The sequence below is a fragment of the Dicentrarchus labrax genome, unplaced genomic scaffold, assembly GCF_905237075.1.
Source record: "Dicentrarchus labrax unplaced genomic scaffold, dlabrax2021, whole genome shotgun sequence".
Classification (NCBI taxonomy): domain Eukaryota; kingdom Metazoa; phylum Chordata; class Actinopteri; family Moronidae; genus Dicentrarchus; species Dicentrarchus labrax.
Window position 1 is genome coordinate 20,033,693 of NW_026136709.1, and position 26,538 is coordinate 20,060,230.

A 26,538-nucleotide genomic window follows, 5' to 3' on the forward strand; every position below is an offset into this window, starting at 1 on the left:
GTAAGGGGCTGCACTCATCAAATGGTTATATACTAAAGGACACCAAGCCACAAGGCCTTCATGAATTAGTGTTGAAATACACATTCATTCTCAGTTTAAATGGCTGAACAAATCAGGTGTCTACAATCAGTATAGCCACTGATTAGCCACTGGTATAGAACTGGATAATGTGGACTAGATTGTCCTAATACAGGACAAGGATTTTCTAACAATTAGTAATGTATTCCATATATCAGTGTATACATAAACAAAATAAAAATAAAAATATGGTGTAAAAATATTCAAGTAGGCTACTTCTCATAATATTCTATACAATGGTTGAATTGGACATGGATAATAATGACAACTGTGCTGTAAAATATGGGACAAACCGGTGATTTGTTTACAACCTGTCTGATCCACTGACAGCTAAAGTCGGAAATGGTCCCCCCCCCCCACAAAAACAATCTTCCTTTAACACCACAACCTCAATCTCATGTTTTTGGAACAAGTGAGGAATGACTCATTTGCTGTGAAAATGAAATTAAAACAAAATGAGATTCATCTTTGTCTGCGGTGCACTGGTTTAATCTGACCCACACCATTAACGCCGCCCCGTGTTTTTTTGTGAGGTGAATGTAGCTGCGAGGGTAATGTTCGAAGGAGAATAGGGATGAGTCTGTGCAGGGAGGCTGAGGTGGAGAGCAGCTACATGTTTATTCAGCTGAAGGAGCTCTGTGATTGTACGATAGGAGATGTGATGTGACCAGATTTCCAAGCAAGTGCTCGCTGCTGGCGGGGAAAGCAGATTGATAAGACTTTACTGCTCAGAAACTTAAGTTTGACAATCATTTGTGTCCACATCTTTCTCCATTACAGCAGATTATTGACCAGTTATGAACTGAAATCTCATCAACCACTTCACTATATGTTCTACAGAGTGCAGGAACTGAAATTATTTATTTCATGTTGTATTCTGATTGGTCCGTTTGTGAACATGGGTTGTAGCAAGAGTCACATTTTGGTCCTTAATTTTTGACATCTGCAACATTTTGAAGAAGCTCATCTTTAGTCGCAAAGCTCTAAATCAACCATCATTAGACGCATTGACTTGAGCAAGTCAAAATCAGTAAAAGGGGCCTTTAAGTTACAAAAAGGAGGACCTGAAACTTGAGACAAAAACATGGTAAAATCTGGTAAAATCTTAAAATATTCTCAAAATATAATAAAGCAGCAAATAATGTAATAAAAATTAAGTTTTTAGTCCCTAAGACTGTGACTTGCACTACTTAAAACATTGTATTCTGAGTCATTCCATTCAGTAAGAGCAGGAAATGTTGTTTCCCAAAGTGCAATTGAATACACTTTTCATATATTAAAGGTTAAATGCATTGAAAGCACCACTAGCACTTTAAAGAACGCTTAAAAACTGAAAACAAATTATCAGCATCTAGCAATTTAAAAAGTGAAAGACAAAGGCAATTGCATTAAGAAGGCTTGGGATTTGACTTGTGAAAATGTATAACGTCATGGATTTCTTGTAAAGTTACGCACCTTTCAACTAAAACACCTTAATGTAAAAGTTATTTTGTCAGGAAGCATCGGCGTTAGGAAAAAGGTTTTATTCTCCCTCCGTCTCGAGATTCACTTTTCTGACCTGATCAATAAAGTTTCACATATTTATCAGACGAAGAACGAGGCCAACACGGCGACTATATATGCAGCTTTCAAGGCGAAGTCGGCCTGGATGCATAATGGAAGAGAACTAAAGGGCCCATCACTCATTAACATTCCCCACAGTCACCTTCAACAATACATTTACCACACTGCGAGTGGCAGCACTCAGCGGGGAGATGGATTTCCCTGTTCTCATGTCAGAATATTTTAATGTGTCATCAAAGTGGCAGCTTCATTCCTGGCACAGCGAAACACTAAGCCCGAGCCAAACACTGGAACAAGAAGTCTGTCTGAGGGATAATATTAGCATACTGCCTCTGCGGTTTGATACGAGAACCAATTCAGACAAGACTTTATTGACTCTCAGGCAAGTTGAATGGTGCAGTGATTGTGGACCTTTGTGCCACTGGCATGAAATAGAGATTGCAGCACAGGCTGTGGATGCGTGCACAGGGTGGGTTCCTTTCTCTGATTTAAGCAGAGCACTGTGAAAAGTCTCTTAAATCCTGGTTCTGTTTAAACACACCCTGGCTTATCAGGCCTGTATTCCTCAGAGCGTTCAAGAAACCCCCCCCCCATATTTCAACCTGCTCATTGAATCTACAAACTCCCAAAAAAGTTGAAAGAATGATCTGACATTTTGGGAAATATACTTCTCGGCCTTAGTGGGACCAAGATGAGATCGATATGAATTTAATCTTTGTGCTCCCGCTACAGAAATCAGTCTGGGGGGTTTATAAAAGAAGTTAAAGTTGCTTCACCGAAAGCAGAATAAGAAAACTTGCCAACAACTTCTAATTTATCTCACTGAAGTGCTGCATCTTGTTTAGTCAGTGTGAGAAATCTTAAACAAGACACCGTTGTTTGAGCTACATTTGTGCAGCCTACACAACTGTACGCAGCAAAAGCAGAAGTCAAAAATGATAATCATATTTCCTCATCTCACTATGAGCCAGATGGTAAACCTGCATGTTTCACAAAATGTGGAGTTTTTCCTTTAAGCAAATCCCAATATCAAAAATTAAATATAATATTAAATATCAAAAACAGTTCGGACAGCTTTGGGCTACGCACCAATTTTAGTGGCTAAAGTTGCGACTGCAAACCATGTGACACCCTCAGACACAAAAAGCCCTTTTGCCAAACAAAATTCAGGGCAATAAAAAGAAATTGTTACTTTCTGGTTGAGATGGTGAGCATATTTCCCATAACGTGGGATGGGTTGTTGGGTTGTGCTCCGATTTTGGCATAGTGGCCCAAGCTGAAGGTGCAGGTCATGTGACACCCTAAGATCCAGTAAGCCTTTTTGCTGTACACAACCATTATGAAGACGACAATGTACTGACATTTGAAATTGTTCAGTATTTGTAAAGTTAAACATGGCTGGAATAACCTGTTCGAGAGCCCCATGGCAAGAAGTCTTTGTCCCACCCTTCCAAGTTCCATTCAAGAACAATGCACACACCAGGTGACTGTAACATTATACGTGACAGACTACAATTACAGCTGCTATAATCTATATTTTTATATAAGAACGGATCAAATGAATGTAATGTGACAAACGCAATTAACATCCGACTTTTAAAAAACAGCAGACAATGCAACTGTATGGTAGATAAAATAACCAGATATCTCCTACATGAGCTGGTGGAGACCAAAAAGGAGTCTAAATAAATATTGGACTCAAACATTGGATGTTCATCGGGTGGCAAGAAAGACGGTTTTAACACATTCACCCTATCAACTTTGTCAGTTGATAATATGTCAATGACAGCTTATTACACTGCCCCCAAGTGGCCAAACACGTCTATTAATGAATGTTTAAACGGTGGTCCTCAATAAGACAGGGCCTGTAGATTAAGTAATAATTGTCGATATATGTTAGTTTATGTTGTAACTTTAGTGTTGTATATATTTAAAAAATAAATGTAATCAGTCGAATTATAATCCAATAAACAGTGACCTCCGCAAAGTTATCTGCTTTGTACCACTACGCAGCTTTGAAGACAGATACTAGCCATTTGGCTAAATTTAGCTCATTAACATCATAATGATGCCAATTCATGTGATTTTTCAATAATAATTAAATAAACTAGTTAAATTAAACTAAAGTATAGGTCAGTATTTTATTGCCATTCATGTTTTTTTGGGCAGTAAGATACAGATAACCGTTCAGGTGAATGAACACTGATGAAGAAAGAAGATTCTCACCTCAGCCACAGTGGTGCACTCTCTCACTCTTCAGGGTGAAGTCATTTCAACATGTGGTTAAGAGCCCCTGTCATCGGCCCTTCACCCTTTAGTTTCCATGAACTGCTGTTAGCCTGCACTTGTACTTTGCTGCCACTGCTTTGCACCTCACTGTCCACAGCCTGTGTGACTCATTTCCTTTGCAGAGGGTCTGAAGCGCTTCAGCTGCACTTCAAAGACTGCAGACAGAAGTAGGGCCACAACCAAACGCCACAGCTCTGACTCCAGCGTTCTCACGGCCGCAGACGAGGGAAAAGAAACTATTCAACTGACGATTCAAATTCTGTCATCCTCATTCTGACTTGTAATTAAGGGTGCGTGTCATTTCCTGTTCTTGATTATTTGGAAAGTGGAGACACCTTCCCCAGAAGCAGGCTGTCACACCACCACCGCCTATAACCACAGCCTCCGTACACCTGCTGTCTGAGACCGCAGGGAGACACAAAGTGTGAGCAGAGTTAACAGGCCTGGCCCTCTGCCCGCCCAATTATTTCCCTCACCACCACGACATTTGATCCAGTGGTGGCCAACAGCTGCAATGTGTTTTTGGCACCGCCACGCCTGTCGTGTCTTTTGATCGGCCTGCTTGTCCCTGGATGCAGAGGAATCTGTTAGCAAAGTTGAGTAAACACTCATGTTTGAATAAACTTTACTGGTGAGAATGTGGCCTGAGAGGATGGATTACTCAGCGGCAGAAAAAACTAAAACCTGGTCGCCTTGTGGTCTTGCAAGAGTGGACATTACACACGCTTAGCTCCCATTATAGACTAAACTGTAGCTAAGAGAAAGAGAAAGAGAAAGAGAAAGAAGCTGGAGACTATTCACGCACATAAGTCATTTTGGAAGGGGGAGAAAAAAAAAAAGAAAAGTGTGGAGAATTTAATGGAAAAATTCCAAGATATGAGCTACAGTTGCAGCTATCTTCCCCAGACGACATCGGTGATTTATTTCAGCCACAAAGCTACTGTTAACACCCAGAAAAGTTGATGAGAAAAACAACTATATTTCAGGTCTGCACCAAAAAAAAAAAAAAAAAAAAAGAAATGGCTCACTGTAGTAATGAGAAAGCATGTGGCAGGGTTAACGCCCACCCTGCAGATTGTGAGGTGGACCAGTTGTCTCACTGCTGACTGATTTCTCTTCTGCGGCATAAATAATCCGCGGCTGAATAACGCTGGCAGCGCTCCAGCTCAGCTAAATTGAAAAACTTGGGGCGTAATTTGGCCTCTGATGAGAAAGTGATATCTGTACGGCTGTGTTGCTACAGGAAATGTTCGCCTGTGTTGTTTTATTCCTCCTGAAACGTGGACGCAGGACGGACTAAAGTGCGCGAGGTGTTACAGCTCCTGGGTCCACCTAGCAGGACCCAGGACTAGAGATGGGGGGGCACAGACAACCTTGGGGGTGGCACACCAAAACCTAAAGCCAGGGGGAGGGGTGGTGCAGTGACAGACAGTCAAAAGCATCTGGCTGGCTATGCTTTTCACATGATTATGAGAACTATAAAAATAAAATATTAAAGCATATAATGCAGCTGCAACTTGTGAGTGGGGGGCCGTGAGGGGGCCCTGATCTGATTGTGGCACCGCTGATGGAATATGACATTTAACATGCTGTAAACAGTTTGACCATGTCTTTCTTGGCCGGGTGAAGTGACTTCCTGGAGACTCTGCAGTTTGCCTGGTAACCTCAGAACGAGGAAGGAAACGTGCTCGGGCCGAGGCTCACTCCCTCACACACTCGTACGAAAGCACAATGCGTTTTTACAATTAAACGGTACAATTATTACGTGATCGTATACTGTATCTCAAACAACATTTCTGCACTAGAGATGTTTTTTTGCGAACCAACTCGAAGTCATTAAAGACTGCTGGTCTGAATATTCCCTAAATGCATTGCTCTGACAGATTTGAGGCTTGAACTTTCCTCAAAAGACTCACTAACAGCTGTTGTTGAGTCGACTTGACAAGTTTTCTCATGAACTCAAATTTCAATAGCGATATCACTGGTGGATATGTTACTGAACATTCACAGTAACCGCATCAGCCCAACGTGTGTGTGTGTGTGTGTGTGTGTGTGTGTGTGTGTGTGTTGTATACTCATAAACCTGTTGAAAGATAAATCCAAACTGTCACCTCAACTTCCTCACTTCAGTTCCTAGATTTTTCAGATTGGGACACACACACTCTCTCTCTCTCTCTCTCTCTCTCTCTCACACACACACACACTCACTCACTCGTATATAAAAGACACCGGAGTCCAAACAATTCACATTTAATGCCCTGGGCTTTATTGTCTTATTTTAGTGAGAGTTCTGTCACATTTTTTTTTTTAGTCTTTTCAGCCTCCAGGTGGGACAAGTAAACCTCAAGGATATATCCTGCCATTGGACTGGGCATTCAGATTCTGACAAAGACGAAAAGCACTACTAAGTAATGCTGCCTTTGTGCCTAACTCTTCACAGAAGAGAGTACATAAAATTCCCCAAAGGAAGGCACCCAATACTTGTGGTTTTTGGCCTTGCAGCCGTCTGGAGATTCTTTTTTCAAAGAAAAAACGAAAATAAAGAGAAAGGGGAAGAGAGGGGAGAAACTGCAGTTTTCCCACAACCCCTCCGTCCCCTCGTTAGCATTTTTTGTTATTAAAAACTGGAATGATGAAACACGTACAGCGATTACTGCCCATTCACCTCCCTTATCACCTATGCATGAACAAGTAACAAATGAACAAAAGAATGAAGTCTTTCAATAAACGAAAAGCTTACAATCAGGTTTACCACAAGAAAGAAAAATACAAAAATAACTGAATTTTTGTTTTACAAAAATGTTTGTGGGATAAAACAAATATAAAAGGGGATTCAGTTTGCATGAAAATGAAGAACAACCCCTTTTAAAAAAAACAAAAACAAACAAAATACAAAAGCAGCATTGATATTTATCAAAACCATGAACAAAAACAACAACAAAAAAAAAAAAAAAAAAATCACAAAAAAATAGTGCTTTAATCAGAAGCAGCAGAGGCTTCTGGGAAGAGACTTCATCCCTGTTTTGTTACTTGTGTTTGGGACAATGTTAATGGAAGCTCCCAGGAAGAGAGGAGCGCCTCTCTTCAAGCGAACCACAGTCACCCGCCAACACACCGCCTCCTCTTCGTCCTCCTCTTCATCATCCTCCTGGCTCTCCTGGCCCTCCCAGTCTGTATGTATGTCACCATTGATTTTCACATGATCCACAGAGAGAAGCACAGGGACCCAAAATAAATGTGGGGGGTGGGGGTGGGGGGGGAGGGAACCTGCTTTGTGTTCACAATATACAAAAATACCCAGGAGTCCGTAGCTACCTAACATTTACTACAGCACAGGAACCAACAAAGGTACAGTGTACAAATAAAAAAACAAAACAAACCAAAAACAAAAACAAAAAAACTGTAAACACAGCACAATAAATAGATAAAAACAGCAGGCTCCGCACCATGCACGTGATGTGATAAAACTCTGGTCTATACAACTCCCACATCTCTCACACTTGCCACAAGTTACTTGGCTTACTTTTTTTCCTTTAAGTTTGACTCCCAAGTGCAAAACATCACAAATGGACAGTTCTGTATTCAAGTAATATATACAAGGGGGATATTACAAATATGTAGTTACTGTACAGATACTAATTTTGCCATATTCATAATTTACAGATGTACTTGTACTTTTAACAGTAACAAAAAAACAAAAAAAAAAAAAAAAAAAAAAGGTTTAAAAAGTATGAGAGATGAGAATTGCAAGCGAGCGGCCGCGGGCCACTCGTCGGTCTGTCAGTCTGCGTCAGAGTCCTGCTGTCCCTTTTTGCATTCCCGATGCTACGATGCACAGCACCTAAAGAGCGGACTCCTCGCCGCACCGCTACTACGTCACCTCCATGGCCACTGTGTTGTCTGCTATACTGTTCAGTGCTGGCTTGTCTTCGTCGTGATTATCCCTGAGGAAGAAAAGGGGGAGAAGCGATTCAGGCAATGCTCTTCGTCTCCCGTCTTATTTTGTCAAAAGTGGATCTCTAACAGTCGTGTGTCTGTGTCTGCACTCTTCTGTGTGGATTCTCAGCTGCATTATCTCTGGCAGACACCGGCTTGGCAGCCGTTCGATGATATTTGCCCGGTCCAACTGAATAGTTAAACCGGGGATTGGATGTTAATGCTGAGGCTTTACTGTTGCTTCTCCAGAAACAAACATTACATAAAAGGGTAATCTGATACTGGTAGACCAAGACCGACAAACTTACAACCAAGTTCTCTTCTTCTGGTCATGCATATTCATGTGTCTATGTTCTTGTTGTTTTCTTTATTAACGTGCGTTTTTGTGCTGCGTCTGGAACATGGAGGCGTTGGTTGAGACAATGCCATAAGGAATCAAACTACGGCCTCGTCGCCCACACCTGTGTGGAGGCTTCAAGTCTGCGCAGCTTCGGTTCCGGTGTACATTAATTAAAGCCTGTGGCTAAACGTCTGCTTCCTCTGCATCAGTGTGAAGTCAATCAAAACTAAACACTGGTCTTTTGTCCTTTTTTATGTGAGAGATTTTGTAGCAATGACAGGGAAATGATGCAGAGGAAAAACATCGAGCCTGGCTCAGTCCAAAAGGTAAAAAAACTTAATATCAATGTGTGAAAAGAAAGACATTGCTTAAGGGGGGCTACTTTTTCTTGGCTGGCTGACTTGGTGGAGTCTTGCCATCATAATGAGGTCACCTTTGGACCGAACCAGGCTAGCTGTGGCAGGCAGCTGCTGGATGTTGCCTTATAATCCCCAGACATAGATCAGAATGGGATCGATCTTTTAATCTAACTGAATCAAAGTTGTTGTTTTTTTTTTTTAACAAAGCCTCACCTTGAGCCCAGGTCCATGGACGATGCTCCAGAGACTTTGGGCATCTGCAGGTTGGTGGTGGCGGACAGCTTTAAGGCAGAGGCTGGCACGTTGCCGAGGGTCCGGGGAATGTGGCGTCCGGCCAGGCTGGCGGCCGACGGCACGCTCAGGCAGATGTTGTTCCCGATGAGGACCTGAGTGGTGGCAGGGGTGGCGTTGGCGGCGCTGCATCCCAGAATCCCCAGCGCTGCTGCTGTGTGGGCGCTGGGGGTGGAGGTGAGGGAGGTGGGGACGGCGTTGGCGGGCGAAGGGGTGGCCGAGTTGGAGGAGGGCTGGAGGAAAGTCGGGGCCGCGGAGGAGGTGGTAGTGTGTGTTGACTGGTTGGTCTGGTGGAGGGCTGCGGTGGTGCTGGAGAGGTGCAAGCCTTTGAAAACTCCTGGCGAACAGAGAAGAGCTCTGGTAAATACAAACGAAAACAGCACAGAGAACGCCCCGGCAGTCTGAACGTAGGAACGCACACTTCCTCTTTGGCTTGATAAAGATTTTGCCATATTCACTGACGATGAGTCAGTTTACGAGGTGCCCCTGTACTATCTAATGCAATCTAATACAACAGCCGTGCAATAAATCCTATCTTTGTGAAGCTTATAATGTTGAGTTTTTGTTGACACTGTGAGTGAAGTGTTGATGCAACACTAGGGTAACTTTTTAAACAGTTGGTAATGGTGTTGTTGTAATAACTGCAGAATATTGAAAAGTGATGAGGCGAAAGGGGAGGAGGACTACTGAGAGTGGGTGCACACAACTACACAAAATATTACTATTTCCAAATATAATGCCCTTAACAAACAGTTTCCCCCTATTGTTTCCCCTTAAGTAGACACATCATTTTGTTTTGTGGCTCTTTAACACAAGTTAAGGCGGTGCTGTGGACAGGAGTCACGACCAGTTTTAAGTTTTAATTTGATTTGGGGCCCAAAGAGGGAAAAGTATCCAGTATCACACAAGAAAAAGCAAATATATATATATATATATATATATTTTCCTTTCTTATCCCATTAATCATCTGGTAGCAACCCTTTAAATGATTGGTTTAATAAGTAAAATAAGTCAGTAATAAAATAAGTGACTCTCACCTGCACCTGCCAGGACCCCGTTGACTCCACTTGCCAGCACCAGCTCCTCTTTGGACTTGAAGGCCAGCAGCTGGTCGGTGGTGACCAGGGCCGAAGCAGCAAACTGGGCGCTGGCCTGGTCCAACGTCTTGGCTACAATTGCCTAGATGGAAACCAGGGAGAGAAAACATGAGGACCCGTGCCAAAGACCTGACCGCTCTGCTAAAATGTATGAAGCTGCTCAAAGCGCTGAGCTCGGCACTTTTGCTGCCAAACAGGAACGCAGCCAGTGGCATTAATACCTCTCGTGGGAATGGGGATGTGTCCCATTTCCTAAGCATGGATGAACTGACCTTCAACTGTAAATGATTTCCATATTGGGTTAGCTACGGCTGAATTAGTTTAACCAAGTTCCAATTTACCTCGATTCTGTTATAAAAGCACACGTGACAGTTCCACTAAATGACACCAACAGCCAGAATAGTTTAACGACTTTTACCCCCACAATGGCAGATACCACTCTGCTTTTTTTCCGTTTTGGAAAGTTTGACCACGTGTGTAGGTGTAGTAAGCGCTCCAGGTTGTGTGTCCGTGCTCACTGACCTGTGTGTTGGTTGTTGTGGTTGTTGTTGTTGCAGGGTTGTTGGCTTGCTGCTGCTGTTGGCTCTGCTCCAGCTGCTGTTTCTGCATGAGGGCCAGCTGCTCCTGGTGCTGCTGGTACTGCTCTGCCGTGAACACTGTGGACAAGGGAGGGGGGGGATAAGAAGCGCCGGTCAAAGACAGGATTTGGATATTGTTTATAGTGTCGTTCAGTTGGTTTCCTTGGCATTTAGCTGAGACTGAGATGCTCACTGACAAAAGACATAAATAGGGTTTCTGATAAGAATGAATTTTACGCAGCCAATACAAATACTGTTTGTATCGAGGCAACTGGGGGCGACTGTTGGAGTTGTTCTCTAAGACTCATTTGCTCAGCAGGGAAAAGCTTCTGAAATATTAAAATAATCAACATCAAAATGCAGTATCCAGCTCTTAAGGATAAGATAACATACCCCCTCTCATCCAACGATGAAACTGAAATTAAACTTTGAAGTAACTGATAACAGCATCCCGAGATGCTCCCAGGATGCTCGTGAAACAGTCACTGGCATAAACTGATTTTATGAATATACAGGAGTGATGCCTCTGCGGGCTTTCAGACAGCAAGAGCCCGATGGCACAGCAACACAAGGGTGTAGTTGATGTGGGCGTGCTGCTATAGGCTTCAAGGTAAAGAAAATGAAAAACAAGCTACAAAGTCCAGTTTGAGGGTTTATCAAACTCAAAAGTCACAAACACACAACAGTATATACTCTTGAGGATTGGCTGTACAGCTTTCATTCAGATTTTTCACAATGGTACAAAGTAATGCGCTTTGTGGTGTGAGCTCGAACATATCGGAGCGGTCAGAACAGCGTGCTGCCAGACAACTCCGGCATTGTGTCACAGAAAGAGTCGAGCCAGAACCAAACTACACTCAGCCACGCGTGTCTGAGAGCATGTGGGTGGGGAAGATGAATGTGTCCAGCATATATGCCTGAGAGTGGTGGAATAAAAGAGGGGACAATAGGCAGCTTACATTATCAAGGTGTAACCAGCGAGTGGACACCAGAGTGGTAAAATGACAATTTCAAACTGAAAATACCAACCAAAGAATCTGCCAACACTAACATGACCACCGCGGTTGTTGTCACCAGTCAATGGTGGTATAAAACAGAACAGTCAGTAATACGTTTTTTTTTTTTTAAAGATTGTTAATCACCGCAACTACGAGAGGTCCTTGACCAAATAGTCTTAAATAAACAAAAAATATTAGGCGGATAGGTCCAGCAGTATGTGAGATTCACTGCAGACAGATACACAGACACACGACAGAAAGCATGATCCCATCGAGGTCCCCGCCTGTGGAGAACTCGTAGCCTCTGTACAAGCAACAAACTAATGAGGCCAAATTTGGCAGTGAAATTTCAGGTCACAGTCTTGTTTACTTCTCCTCTGATGAGCCAGTTTCCGATCATAGTTTTGACCAATTTTGGACTAAAAGCGGTTTTTCATCAAAAAAAGGAAGAAAAAAAGATTGGTTGTGTTAAACAAACATCTTTATAATGCTCAAAATAAGTTATTTTTAAAGTACCATTTTAGTGTTGGAACCAATACTGTGATATCTTGTAGGTCTTCTTCACAGCAGATATTTTGACTCGTCATCGTAGGGAAAGCACAGATGTTACTAACAACATTACCAATGGCTCTGTTCTATTGAAGTGTGCACAATAACAGGACCCAGGAACTGAAGCAGCTAATGGAATTTAGCTCTTGTTAACTGTATTAATCAGACACTACCATGACGTTGGCAAAAAAAAAAAAAAGGCCCTTTTGTCATCAGTATTCTGTTCCAGTGCACTGTGGCAGTATTTTCTTAAATTATTTGACAACAAAAATAGGCTGAAATCTAAAGCTAAGGACCAACGAAAGGCACAATCCAACAGAGAAGTCCTCACTGACAGAATTGACCTGCTCCAACTACAGAGGGGAAAGGAAGATAAATACTGAATGCCTAACTCTCAATGTGCTGAGATTAGGCCCAGGATAAATGACTCTGTCTAGAAACCCACTAAAACAAAGCAACGCCCACTCATGACTCTATGCTGTGGGTATACTCAACAACAAATTATATATTTTTTTTCCCCCAACCTCATTTCACTTTAATTACTGAAATAACCCTCAAGGTGGTGACTACTTATTATTTCACCAAACACAGACATCAATCACGAAGAGGAAAGAATACAGGCCTACATAAATGTTCTCTTCTATCCCACTTGTTTCAAATCTGGATGCCTTTCAGCAGGACGATACCTCATAACTAGTTTTTAGTTTTTAAGGGTTTTCTGTTCAATTAGCAGTATGTCTAACAATCGCACTACCAAAAAGTTAAACAGCAAGTTCCCATTAACAAAAACACACGTACCAATTATCACACACACTTTCTTACAGGATGTGACATTGCCCAAATTAAGTTTTTATACATCCAGATGTGTGTAGAACAATACTACTACACTGACATCAATACAACAGAGTAAAACTAGATAGTCGGATTTTGTTTCATCTTACACTTGCCCAAGTATCAACAGATTTTGAAGCAGACAGTTGGAGGCAGGTGATGCCAGGTTTCTGATGCATTCACACCCCTGGTAATTGACTTGACATTCCACTGTGATCCTTAGCCAGCCCAGTGTGGTTTAAATATTCACCAAGTTACCCCTCTATACAGCCACAAGCCCAGACTCACTCCAGAACGTCTCATAAATCTATTTATACAAGACTTTCTAATTGACTCCCCCAAGCCATGGGAGCAGGAATTAATGTATTATAATATGGAGAGAGGGGTTGAAAGCAGAAGGTTTGTGTGATTTACCAGCAGCATGGGACCCCGGGCTGGAGCAGGGCGATCTACCTTTGAGGTGCCTCATCAAAAAGTGTTACACCGGAGCGGAGGCAAGCCTCGACTAAACAACACTGAGCTGGCTTTTGAGTCCAACTTTATTTTCCCTCACCGTTGAATATTCACTTGCACAAAATCAATTAACCAACGGCACCTCGCACCATTTTATGCATGGAGGAATTTATCTGTTACACCCCTCCCCATGCACGCCACAAAGGCAATTCTCTGGCTTTTTGTTTTCTGTACTGAGAGATGAAGAGCTGAAGTCTGACAGAAAGGATCCTCTTATGGTCAAAGCAGGCAGCGTTTCCTGCCACGCCATCTGGCTGAGCTCTAAACAATCTATATACCTGACACTTTGAGGCTGCCGTTATTTATTTATTAACCCTCCACTAGGGCTGGGCGATGTGACAGTATGTCCCATGAGGCGACAGAAATTTGACACGCATAAAAGAGATTTTGCTATACTATTTATACCTAGGTAGCTTATTAGTTATTTTATTTTTATTTAGTTTATTTTAAAAAAAAGTTACACTGTGGAGTTTCTGACCACTAGTGGCGCTGTGGAGCAACTAGTCTACAAGTGATTCTTGGTTTTATTTGTATTGCGTGCACACAGGCAACAGGATACACATTCCTCCAGCCTGTTTAACACAATCCTACTAATTGACAGTTGCTTTGATTTGCAAAAAAAGTATAGCAATGTGTCAACAAAGGCAAAGAGGAAGAAGAGACTGCAAGCGAGCAGACATGGATGTAAACAATGCTTTTTTTTTTAAAGAAAAAAATTAAATAATCATGATTTCTGAGAAAGATGATGCATTAATCTCACGTGTTAAACCTTTAGGATAAACACAATGCCTTTTGTTAAGAAACACTGAATGCAAACACACCGTAACCGAAGACTCTCAACTGCACCCTTAAAATACCTCTGGTTGTATTAGGCTATAATTGACAACGTTGCTAATCAGTGAGCAGCAGTGTCATTGCAGTATTTGATTAACAGGGTTGTGACATCAATGCAAAAAGAGATAATCCCACCTGGCTATGTATAGTACACATATACCGTCAAAGAACATTTCATGCTTATCACACAACCCTAACCTTTTTAAAACTGTAAATAGGAAAACCTCACGGTTATTGGTCAGGACACTTTTCAAGAGTGTCATAGTGAATACAGACTACCAGCAGAAGACGGATGAGATGGCACAAAAACAGTATGTCATAATAAAATTATAAGTAAAAGTTCCCACAAAAATAATCAATCTCTAAAACAAGCTAAAAGAGCTGTCTAAAAGCATCAATTAAAATAAATAAGACCAATCTAAGGAGAATGGATGTTGACATCTGATAACAGCTTTTTCACAATGAAGACTGTATCTGACTGAAGCTCAGACTGCATTAAGCTACTTCTTGAATTACAGCACAGGGCGAGATCAGGCTCTGATAAATTTACTCCCAGAAATCACTGCCAGAGTGACGAACCTTGTAGCTTATGAAAACTATATAACATTTGCTCCCTGTGGTGCCAAACCCCTTTGAGCACAACACAATTTACCGGTACAAGTTTAGGATACAATGCCAAAGATGCAAAAGAAAACACTGAGCAGCATAGCTGAGTAAACAACTGACTCACCGTTGACAGGCGTGGGGGCTGGGCCGGTGCGGTTCTGGGAGCTGGCTCCTCCAGACAGGGTCCGGGTTAGTCCTGACGCTGTCCGGCTAAAATCCCTAAATCCTCTGCGAGACAAGTCTCCTACACCCAAGGGGTGATGGGATAGCGTCCGTGGTCTGAAGTGCCTCCAGCGGCAAGTTTTAATGTTCAAAAGAATCTGGCTGAGGTCCATAGGTGTTGGCGATGATGATGACGACAGGAGTGATGAAGAGGAGGGAAGGTGGGAGGAGCTGGTTGGGTCCGAGGTATTGGTTTCTGAGGTACTGGCGTTGGAGTTGCGGAGCGGAGAACTTGGAAGTGGTGAGGCGAGTGGTTCGGGCTCCAGGTCAGAGTCCAGGCTCTGACAGATGCTGTCTAGATCTGCGTGCGCTCTGTCCAACAAGACCCTGAAACAAAAGCAAAAATCATTAGAATGAATCCCTGTCAGTGAGCCATTTGAGGTCAGACGGAATTAAAAACATGCTGTGGTCATTATTAGTGCATTACAACATCGACATCCTTTGGCTACGACTGGAGTGTTGCACGAGTGTGGCTATTCCTTGCATACCACTCATGTAATTACAATGTCCAGTGGGTGAGCACCAAATATAGAGCTGGGTATTGCACAAAAAAAAAAAAACAGGGCAAAAACATGTAGTTCTGCCATGAGTAGAGAACAGAACACTTATGTAATGGAACAAGTTTACAGCCACACTGCAGCTTCATGAGGCTGTAGTGCTTGTTCAAATCCAGAGGCAACATTGCTATTCTGGCTATTCTAGAGCATTACCACTAGTGCTGTGAAAACCAAACCTCGGCGGCTGGTGTCAGAGCAAAGGCCATGCTGTTAATTAAATGTACAGTGTAGAGTGACATTTTTAGATGTACTGGCAGAAATGTCAGGGAATAACCAAAGTCATAAGGATACACTTATGCTTGTCTGTACTAAATTTCATAGCAATGTCCTTGTTGAGATATTTTACTCTGGACTGAATTATAAAGAACAACAAATGGGCCAAACAACACTAGTCCCCAGAGGCCCACTGCTAGTCTGGCAAAACAAACATAGTAAGCTCCCTGTTTTCTAACATGATCCAGTATTGTTATCATAAGTACACATCACACTGAAGAAGACAGACAGTCTTCAGTCTCCCTTGGGGCAAGCGATAAGGTCGATCGCAGACAGAAACAGAACATTTCTAATCTCATGTGCGTCTGTGAAACAGATATCGCCTAACCCGGTCGGTCTCCCCGACAACACCCGGCACTGTGCAGGCCGCCGGCTAACTCCTCCAGCCACTGTGCTTTATTCAATCGTCTGTGTAATTACGGAGGAGATATCAGTGTAAGCTGCAGGACACGTGGCTGTTTAAACTCAGCAGAAGCTAAGTTTTCTGATTTGTCTACAGGCCATGGTGGCAGGTGAATCCTAAAATGGGACTGTCATGTTCATCATTTCACCAGCTTGATATTTATAATAGAATGTGCACGCCAAATGATGGCTGGTAACCTGCCAAACAGCCTGTATGGTAAACAACCTCAGCAGCTACAGCCAACACTTGGCTGAATTCCCCCTGTTCAGTATTGGTTTTGGCAGCATTCCTACACACATTTTATTTCTACATTTTCTCACACTTAATTTTCTTTACTGAATTTATCGATTTTGGTATATGGTGAATAGGATGAATGCACATAGTCGCTGAGCAACATGCTAATCATGTCACACTTAATTTTTACATTAAGCTTTTAAACCAGCATGAAAACAAAAAAAGAGGTCAAGACATTTTTTTTTATGATTTAGCCAAATGTTCGAGACTTGGAAACAAACCCACTCCATTTTGCTTGCGTACATGCAGAGGAATCAGAGCATCGCTGATCAAATCTCAGCAAGGGTCAGGAATCAAACCAGCCAGACTGAACTCACCTGCCCCCTCTGCCCACGCGGCGCCGTGCCAAACCTATGCAGCGCCGTGGCATGTTCAGCGAGGTCAGACAGTAGCGGAAGCGAGGGTCGCCGAGCCCGCCCTCTGACGGGCTTACCCAGGGCCAGTTGCCACTCTGATCCGGACGAGACTGGAGGAAGACGAAGAGGACATGCAGAGAGAGAAAATAGGGGAGAGACAATGACACTTATTAAAATTGAGAGCAAAGAAAGAAGCTGCAAAAGACAAAGGCTAATCTCCATTATTGCATTGTTCTGTCCAGCGGAGAGAGGCAGACTAACAGCCAGGGCAGCCAGACTGACCAGCCTGCTGTTGGCACTATAAATAGAAGCATTGGAGTCACAGGAGGGCACTCACAGCGTAGTACTGACAGCCGGCCTTCCTCCTGAACGCATAGCAGCCATCTGGGTCATTCTCCTCTTCTGCCTCTGAGGAACCTGAATGGATCTATACAATAAAAAAAAAAAAGATTAGTGAATTAAGATTAGGTTAGGACTCAAATCCATACCCTCATACCCTTTTATAGTCAGTATTTTAGTAGCCATGCATGGTTTTCAGAGTTGCTGAAGAACGGTCAATATTGGCTTGATGATTCCAGCTTTGTTCCCACTGTCAGTTCACAGCACAACAAAAGTTAAAATCAACCCATCGTGTTACCTGTGAGAAGGGTTCTTCGTCTGAGCTGGGGAAATCATACTGGTTGAGGTCCTTGGGATTGAACACAGAGGGCCCTGAATGTTGAGGTGCTGACAGAGGTGGGATCTTGGGTTTCTTTTCGTATTTCCTTTTGGTTCTTACTGCCTCCGTCTTCTCCGGCTGCGAAGAGGAGAGGGAAACAGTGCTCAGTGTTTATGTTACAGTCCACGTAATGAAAAAAAGGCATTTCAAGATGCAAAGCAATCCCGTTGGTGGTCTTTGCACCGGCGACGGAGTGTGTGTAGGAACAACCGTGAGTAAAAGAGGCATTGATATGCAGATGGCAGCATGTGCCAGATGCCGCTGCCTAGCCAGATGGCTGCTGCCCCCCACTCCCCCCTCCTCAATCCACCCCGTGCCACAGCTCACCCTAACTTCCCCAGTGGGACGACCCCTCCCTGTCTGAACAGACTCCAACTCTACTAGGATTAGTCAGATCCTATTCAGCCCTTAGACGTGGGGGACAAAGCAAACAGAGAGGCAGGGACTCTACAGCGAAGAACTGCTGTGTCAAATCAATGGGAGAAGTGAGGGTTAGAGTGATGAGGGAGGAAGGGGGCAGAGTTAAACCAAAACTGAGCGTTTGTAAACAAAAAGGGAAAAGTCAACCAGCTGGTAGAGGAAAAGACAGTGTGTGGGGGGGGAATAGTTGTCTCCCTGCAGGGCAGTGGGAGGGTTGTTGGACACTGGAGCTAATGAAGTTATAATGACAAGAGGTGACATGGAGTTCACAACAGTGCTGTGTAATGAAGTGCTACATTGCCGAAGCGTATGGCACCCTGGCTTTAAATGAAATGTTTGGAGTTTGAAAAGGTTGGCACATAAAGCATGTACCCTACTGCCTCAATGACAACTCTTCTGGCTGAGGGCTAGCCAAGAGCCTGGGAAAGTGGCTAATTCCTCTAATACTTGTTGTTCTTTGGAACATAATTTAAATATAGTCTTCCTATTTTGTTTTCTGAAAAAAGATTTTCTGATGGAAATTGCACATGCACATTTGCGTCCTTACCAAAAATCTGTTACCCCCTCACTGTAGAGCAATGATTTTCAATAAATAACTAGTTGCCATTTAGAACGATGTACCTTCTCAACAATGGAAATGCCAAGGTCTAATTAGAGTTCAATACAAAGTACAGTATACTGCATTATGCAGCTCCCCGCTTCAGCCATCGCCACTGTGTGAATTGACTCAAGTGAAGGACAAATGTGAAGTCAGTAACATTTTCTCATACTTGTGCAGACATTCAGTCAGTTCTAACGCCCACACTCATCAAGAGCCAGAAAGGATGGAAATGATTTTCCATTCTGCTCCTGACATTATTAGGAGGAAGCCAGTGTGTTGGGAATGTAGGATGGCCTTACTTTCTTGTAGTCCTTCATATCCAAGTGCTCCTGGTGTCTGTACTGGTTACTGTTGGAAAGGGGAATGATAGGGATGGTGTAGACAGGCTTCACCAGAGCTCGCTGCGCAAGTGCCTCTGCCATCACCTCGCTGCCAAGGTCTGGCATTGCATTCCTGATGGAAAGAGAAAAGGGTTGGTGAGCCAAAAAGTGGGCTTATTTAGCACAGCACATTTCAGCTGCAGAAAAGATTTAGGGATTCATTTATGGTTAAATTGAATAACTTTATTGCAAAGCATAATCAATTCACAGAAACAGGTCCAAGTAGTAGCATTGGTATAGCCAACACAAAGAAAAATACTTCTTAGAAATGACACAGGGTCTAAGACTGTGCTACATAAACAGACCAAATGAGAGAATGTACTACTATAAATTAAAATAGCACCAGCTGCAATTGATTTATTAGAGAAATAGCTACTTCCAACGTCTGACCAACAAATAAAAAAGGTTAATTCATGGTTCTTTTCATAAAGTACGAAAGAAGTTTCTCAATTTCATGTAATTAATGTGTAAAAACAACCCAGAGACTAGACAGTAATAAAAGAAAACCTGCAGTTAGCAGGTTTAACTTCATCTAAACTGTCTTATCCCAAACATGTCCATTTTACATTAACAACATTTGCAAAGTATGAAATGTGTAGAAACCTGTGCATACTGTACAGTGATTTATACTGCAATGTTCAGCAACATGATTGCAAATGAATGCTTAACAGTCTGCATAATACCATACAGCTGAGGCCAACAGCCAAAAGAACCTCAACTTCAGTGCACAGAACGGCCCGAAACACACTACTGTCAGACTACACACACCACTCAGAACACCTGGGTCACTCCACACCAGCATAATATCATGAAGTGGGCCGGAGAAGCTATCTACTGAGAATAGAGTGGTCCAATCTGGGAGTGAACACTAGCTTTGATGCGCAGGCAGAAACCAGGCCGGGATAACAAGAGGAAATTGAAATGTCACTACAAATCAAAAGCACTTCAAGGAGAAGGGTCCAATTTAAGCTCACACTGACAGCTACTTTCAGAGAAAATTCATTCCATTCGGATGTCATGTTTAGATGGATCGCAAAGGCTCCACTGTGGGTGGGGGGAGAAGAACAATTCAAAGGGGAGCTTGGAAAAGAAAAAAAGAAATTAAAACACAAAATGATACAAACATACTGTCTAGTGTAGATTGGGAAAAAAGGTTCTAGCAGAGAATTCAATGAGCTAATTTGTTTCCCTACATCACTGAATAAACAGGGTGAACTCTAATCTGATAATGCATGCAAAATAGTGTACATAACTGTGGCCCCAATTAACACGAGCAGTGAAGCCTGACTTTACAGAGAATATGCGGTTGACTCTTTTATACCGTCAATCTGGTGTCCTAATGGGCTCTACTTGGGATTTCAACTTGACGAGTAAACAAAAGCCTAATCAAACATGTAGGTTTAACCACATAAGCAGTTCAAAACACCACATGTAGTAAAGGCCTGACACGGTCGCCCTCTCAGCTTTTGGGAGCAAAACAATTAAGTGTTTTAAAACCTCATCAGACACCACTCCCCAGGCACTCCTGGCGAGACAGGATGAGAGCACAGCTGCAAAACACAATACTATCCAACGTATACACTGACTCTCCATGAACATCTGTCATCTAATCCGACAACTGACGCATGCATTTATCAGACTCCCGCATCATAACTCCCTGTGAGAAAAAAAAAAAAAGCCTCCTAATAGCAGCTACTTGCCTAACAAGGTAGCTGATGCAGTGCAGACAACCATATCAACTACTGCCTAACTCTCTCTCTGGGCCAATTTCACACGCTGGTCTTTCTTACCTCTTCTCCACAATCTCCAGTGTGAGATGCAGCAGTTCCCTCTTGCTCTTTTCTCTCCTCTTGATCATCTCCAGGATGGTGACAGCTCGGCTCAGGTCCCTGCGCAGCTTCAGCATCTTCTCATACGACGCCTCGTCATTCTTTCGGTTCTGAAAATGGAACGGTGGTCAGATATGAAGCCATGAAGTTTTCCCATTTATGCTGAAACCTTTTACAGACATCGGGTTACTGAGGTCTTCAATTGTTATGTTGTATGTCCATACCAGCAAGATACCTAAAGAACAGTATTCCCAGTCCCAGAATGGTTTAAAATAACAACAAAGAAGCCATAATTTGCATGCAACAGGGAAAACAGCCCGACTTCTCCCACCGGCCTTAGATTCCTACCTTCCTGGTCTGCATCTTCTCCGTCCGTCGGCGGAAGGCCACATAGGGGTCGCTGGTGCTAGAGCCATCCCTCTTCTCCTGCTTGACGTTGGGGATGAGGGAACCACCCTTGCAGGTTTTCCTCTTGCGGCTCCAGTAGTCGAACACCTCCTTGATCAGCTCATCGTCCTCCTTCAGCAGCAGTTTGGCCTCCTGGAGACTGACAAGCTGCAGAGCCACGCAGGAGAGACCAAGTCAGTGCGACGGTCAGAGGGACAGCAAATTTAAGCATTCGGTTGTTGAATGTATGATGCCGATATAAACAACACAGAGAGAAAGAATTTTAAACAAGTTGCAGCCCTGTTAAACAGCCAAAAACAACAAAACTAGGCTTTTTGGATTGTAGCCGTGTGGTGGAGTGGAGGAGTCTTATTGCTTTTAGGCACACCTCATGAACTCATACCTCTAAGTTTAACAGATTTATGAATTTAAGTAGCCGACTTATTAGTCAAAGATGACAATAACTCCATGCAGTAGCTTGGAGTAGAAAATGCAGTACATTTCCACAACTATTAAAGAAACCACAGAGTAAGGCAATGACCTGCCTCTGGAATGACTAAATTACAGAGTAGGAACCAACATATTAGTCACTTCCAAGTAAAGCACAATCAGAATTAGTGGGTTTATTTATTCTACAGAAAGCAAAGCCGGAAGTATGTTTGTGCAAATACCATGCAAACTAGTATTGTTCCCCAGACGGAGTGACAAATACCTGCTGTCCACTGCCTTTCTCCAGTCGGTCTATCATTTCTTCAAACTGCAGGGCTGTGATTTCCATTTTCTTCTTCAGCTTATTCACAAACGTCTCATCCTCTGAATCTAGGTCGTAGTCTGGCTGCTCTGTATCCAAACTGAAAGCTGTGAGATGGAGAGCAGTTGGTTACTGAAGAGACAGACACCTTGATTCAAAGGCATTGTCAGGAATAGGACTGCCTGATGTAGACCCATCACTTCTGTAAACACTTGAGCGGGCTGCACTGTGCATGAACTTGATGACTTATTATCAAATAACTGACACATTTCAGAATATTAAACATAATTTAATTAGTCAGTGAAAAAACAAACTCCTTTTGACCTACCGACCTTGCACAGACAAATTGACAAGCTGCAGCGTGTGTTGGATTAGATATGTCAGGTGAACAAGGTAACTCAAGAAAAATGTGTGTTTCAAGAGTAAATGTGATCTACCAAAGTGATATAAAGCCATGTCATGATTTTATAATGCAGAGTCATTTGTATTTTAGCAACAGTATATTTCAGGCAAAGTCAATCAACCCAAGCTATGGGGTATGAAATGTAGGTGTCTTTATCTTCAGACACCTAATGCCAAACTTTGTTAAAAAAAAAAATAATAAAGACACCATTTTATCATGACACAGGCAATGTGCTTGAGTTTGCTTTTGTGCCTTCACCAACTCAATGAAGCCGGGCCTCAGGACAAACACCAGTATTCAGGCTGGGAACTTAACCAGCCACTTGCTCATAAACATTGCCTGGGGTTTAGGTTTTTCGCTCTACCAGTCTGGCCAGAATCTCCAGCCACAGCCTGGAGATTCTCCAGACAATAACATATTAGTCTGGTAAAATTGGGAAGTGGCTGTCTGCTGTAATCTATCAGCTACTGTGACCGCTGGATGAAAAAAACGTATGTTTACTGCACTGTCATTATAAGAGGCACACTCTAATCAGCACACTACCCTGAAGCATTTGGAAAGGTATGCAGCATTCCCTCTCACCACTCCATATTTAAACTGTTAGATAACAGAAAAACAAAGCTGCACAATTATAGTGAAAATATCTGCTGCAGCTCTGGTTTACATGTTGCTAATTCAAAAACAGTGCAACTAATGGCTGCAGTATAAAGCAAACACATGGATTATGTTACCAATATCTCATTTCTGTTGAGAAATACTTCTTTGTGACTTCTGGTCTGTTGTATCGGGCCATTCTCTCCAGATGAAGGAACTAGTATAGTTATTTTAGGAACCAGAAAACGAACCACACCGACCGTAACCAACAACATGACACTGTAGATCATATGCTGACAACAGTGTATTGGGTGCGTGTAAAATATTTGCAGAGGTGTGTGTGTGAAATCTTAAGCCAGGTTAACACAGCATGTGTGAGCAGTTTCTGCTGCCGTGCTGCTGCCAGTCCCGGCTTCCTACACTGAGTCTACTTTCGATAAATACAATACAATAAAACCCTGGTTAACAAAATAATGTACTCTGTCCATATAAAGGCTAGAGCTTTAAATCTGAAACCATTACAGTAGGTGTTTAAAAAGAAAGGATATATTTTCCTTGATTCCTTGAGTGGTATTCTACAGATATAGACACTGAAAACTGTACAGAAAGGTGCGGTATGTGGTAACATGTCAATATGAGTATGAACAGATCCTTTTCACTGTCTATTTTGGCTGCTGCTCGCGAAAAAGATAGGTTAAACCTTGACTCTCTAGTGAAGCGTTGCTGCAGCCGCACCTGGCTCACACAGGCAGTGTGGCTGCTCTAGTCTGTTAACAGGGGAGCTGAAATAAAAAGCATGATGTTCCCTGACACAGACATGCTGCAGACGTGGGCTGTGTGGCCAGGGCTTTAAGCAGCAACACTGGTGATAGAAGGCAGCTACAGCACTCTTTTGGTTGCAAACCTGTCATTTCTAATGTGAATATGCCAAATTCACTTTTGAATGGAGCGTGCTGTCACTGCAATTCTTCAGTTCTCCCCACCAATGACCTACTGACCCCTAATTTGTGTCAACCATGGAGACGGCTCACAACACTTTCATACATTTCCTGACACCACACATCTACTAAGGACAACAATGTAACGTGTGTGTTAAGACATACATACAGATATCCCTTACATGAAACTTTAGTGTAAGTGTCCACATATAATGCTTTTTATGTATATTAAAAAAAAAATCTAATCCATTTTCTAAGCATGTGATCTTACAAATCATGCCTGTTTAACTAGAAGTTGGAACGACATCACATCCACAATAATAACTTCCTGCAGAACCTGAACTTAAATACACAAATCTCTCCATTAGCAGCATAAACCCCCTGAAACCATGAGACAGTCCCGGAGCATCCAAACGGCAACATCACCATGTGCTCGCAAACAACTAACGCAGCTGGGAGGATAATCCAGTTGCAAGCGGCCTGCTACTCACGCTGTATGTGAATAAGCTGCTTTGGCATCTTGAACTCCCCGGGGTAGAGGGACTCGTAGTGCGTGATGTTGCGCTCTGCCTCGGGGACGGGGATAACCATGTTGTCCCGCTTCTCGCCATATACCTGCTGCGCCGAGATGGCCCGCTGGAGATGGTGCTCCTGAAAGAGAGAAAGAAAACAGCTGTTTACAACGGACTGCCTGCAACTTAAGGAGGTTTCCAGACTTTGTTTTCCCCAGAGATCCTCTTCTTGATTTAGTTGTATACTGTTCTTTTTCAGCCAGACATGCTCACAATAGCATGGCAAAGTGAATATCTGACACATCAGCCAGTAGACAGAAGCCGTTTTCCATAAATATCACTTCATCACATGGATATGCATCGACAAATAAGTATACTGGTGTTTAATGGGATAGGAATACAAAAATGAGCAAGACTGATTTAGTTTGTTTGTTTCCAGGCATACTGAACACAGGAACCCCACCCCATTTCAACCACCACAAAACAAACAGATATTCTAAATAACCAAGTACAGACTTTAACAGCACAGACTAGTGGGTTAATTAATGACAGATTACAATCAAACTCTCAGCAGACAAGCAGGATAGTTTATCAGCACAATATGTTGCAGGAGCTACATGGGGAAATAGTTGCACAATGTCTAAAGAATATAAAACTAAAATAACTCAAAAAGAAAATAATTTACTTTTCGTGTTGATTTTTTTTTAACATCTCAGTATTAGCCCTGAAGCGTGCAAGGGGAATTATGGCATGACCATTAAAATGAGTGCCAAACGTGATGGCAATCACCCAAAAACTAAATCTAAAAACCCGATAGGGCTGCCACAGATCCTCCTTTTCCTTTTCCGGTTTATCTTCCAATGTTTTTTCCTGGCGTTTCTCCGCTCTTACTTTCAACACTGCATCCAATCATTTGTCTAAGCTGACTTATTATCAAATAACTCATACAGACAGAATATTAAACATAATTTAATTAGTCAGTGAAAAAACAAACTCCTTTTGACCTACCGACCTTGCACAGACAAATTGACAAGCTGCAGCGTGCGTTGGATTAGATATGTCAGGTGAACAAGGTAACTCAAGAAAAATGTGTGTTTCAAGAGTAAATGTGATCTACCAAAGTGATATAAAGCCATGTCATGATTTTATAATGCAGAGTCATTTGTATTTTAGCAACAGTATATTTCAGGCAAAGTCAATCAACCCAAGCTATGGGGTATGAAGTGTAGGTGTCTTTATCTTCAGACACCTAATGCCAAACTTTGTTCAAAAAAAATAAATAAAGACACCATTTTATCATGACACAGGCAATGTGTTTGAGTTTGCTTTTGTGCCTTCACCAACTCAATGAAGCCGGGCCTTAGGACAAATACCAGTATCCAGGCTGGGAACTTAACCAGCCACTTGCTCATAAACATTGCCTGGGGTTTAGGTTTTTCGCTCTACCAGTCAGTCTGGCCAGAATCTCCAGCCACGGCCTGGAGATTCTCCAGACAATAACATATTAGTCTGGTAAAATTTGGAAGTGGCTGTTTCTCCGCTCTTACTTTCAACACTGCATCTCATCATTTGTCTAAGCTCGTCTGAAGAGGCAGAGAACATGCTATGTGTGATAGTATCTTATGCCTATATGCAGGGTCTGAAACTAACACCTGCCAAACACCAAATATGGGGAGATTTTCCATTCGGCCAATAAATCTCTGAAGGCTATTGGCCACACTGGTGGGTATACGTTTGTCCCGAAATAGTCCTGTAATAAAAAAATTAAAAAAACTATGGCGCGAGACTATATTTTGGTGTCCTTTATAGGCACGCTGCTTCTGTCCTCTGCTGTCTGTGTTAAGAGTTTGACACATACACACACAAACAACACAGATGCGTGCTGTGTTTTACTCTGACGCTCAGCGATTAGGGATTTAATTCAAATGTGACACAGAACAGCATTATTGTTTTTGGCCTGTACAGAATATGCATGGCCGGTTGATTTTTTTCTCCATCTGACAGTCCCCTTGGCAGGTGAGTCCAAGAGTTAATTTCG

The 26,538-nt window shown here is 42.6% G+C and overlaps 1 protein-coding gene across 2 annotated transcripts in view; it reads right to left on the reverse strand.

The window, feature by feature from the left end:
• Positions 1–6,173: 6,173 nt before the first annotated feature.
• The window catches only part of epc1a (enhancer of polycomb homolog 1 (Drosophila) a), a 31,035-nt gene continuing 10,670 nt past the window's right edge, over positions 6,174–26,538 (reverse strand). For both annotated transcript variants that reach the window (XM_051411297.1, XM_051411296.1), the window contains 13 exons: positions 24,480–24,639; positions 22,015–22,160; positions 21,264–21,470; positions 20,877–21,025; positions 19,006–19,159; positions 17,605–17,763; positions 17,305–17,394; positions 16,929–17,077; positions 14,987–15,411; positions 10,476–10,609; positions 9,894–10,035; positions 8,779–9,193; positions 6,174–7,874 (listed from right to left, as the gene is read on the reverse strand). In XM_051411297.1, coding sequence (XP_051267257.1) covers positions 7,802–7,874; positions 8,779–9,193; positions 9,894–10,035; positions 10,476–10,609; positions 14,987–15,411; positions 16,929–17,077; positions 17,305–17,394; positions 17,605–17,763; positions 19,006–19,159; positions 20,877–21,025; positions 21,264–21,470; positions 22,015–22,160; positions 24,480–24,579 — 2,343 coding nt within the window. In that variant the 5' untranslated portion in view covers positions 24,580–24,639 and the 3' untranslated portion in view covers positions 6,174–7,801. The remainder of the gene's footprint in view (positions 7,875–8,778; positions 9,194–9,893; positions 10,036–10,475; positions 10,610–14,986; positions 15,412–16,928; positions 17,078–17,304; positions 17,395–17,604; positions 17,764–19,005; positions 19,160–20,876; positions 21,026–21,263; positions 21,471–22,014; positions 22,161–24,479; positions 24,640–26,538) is intronic.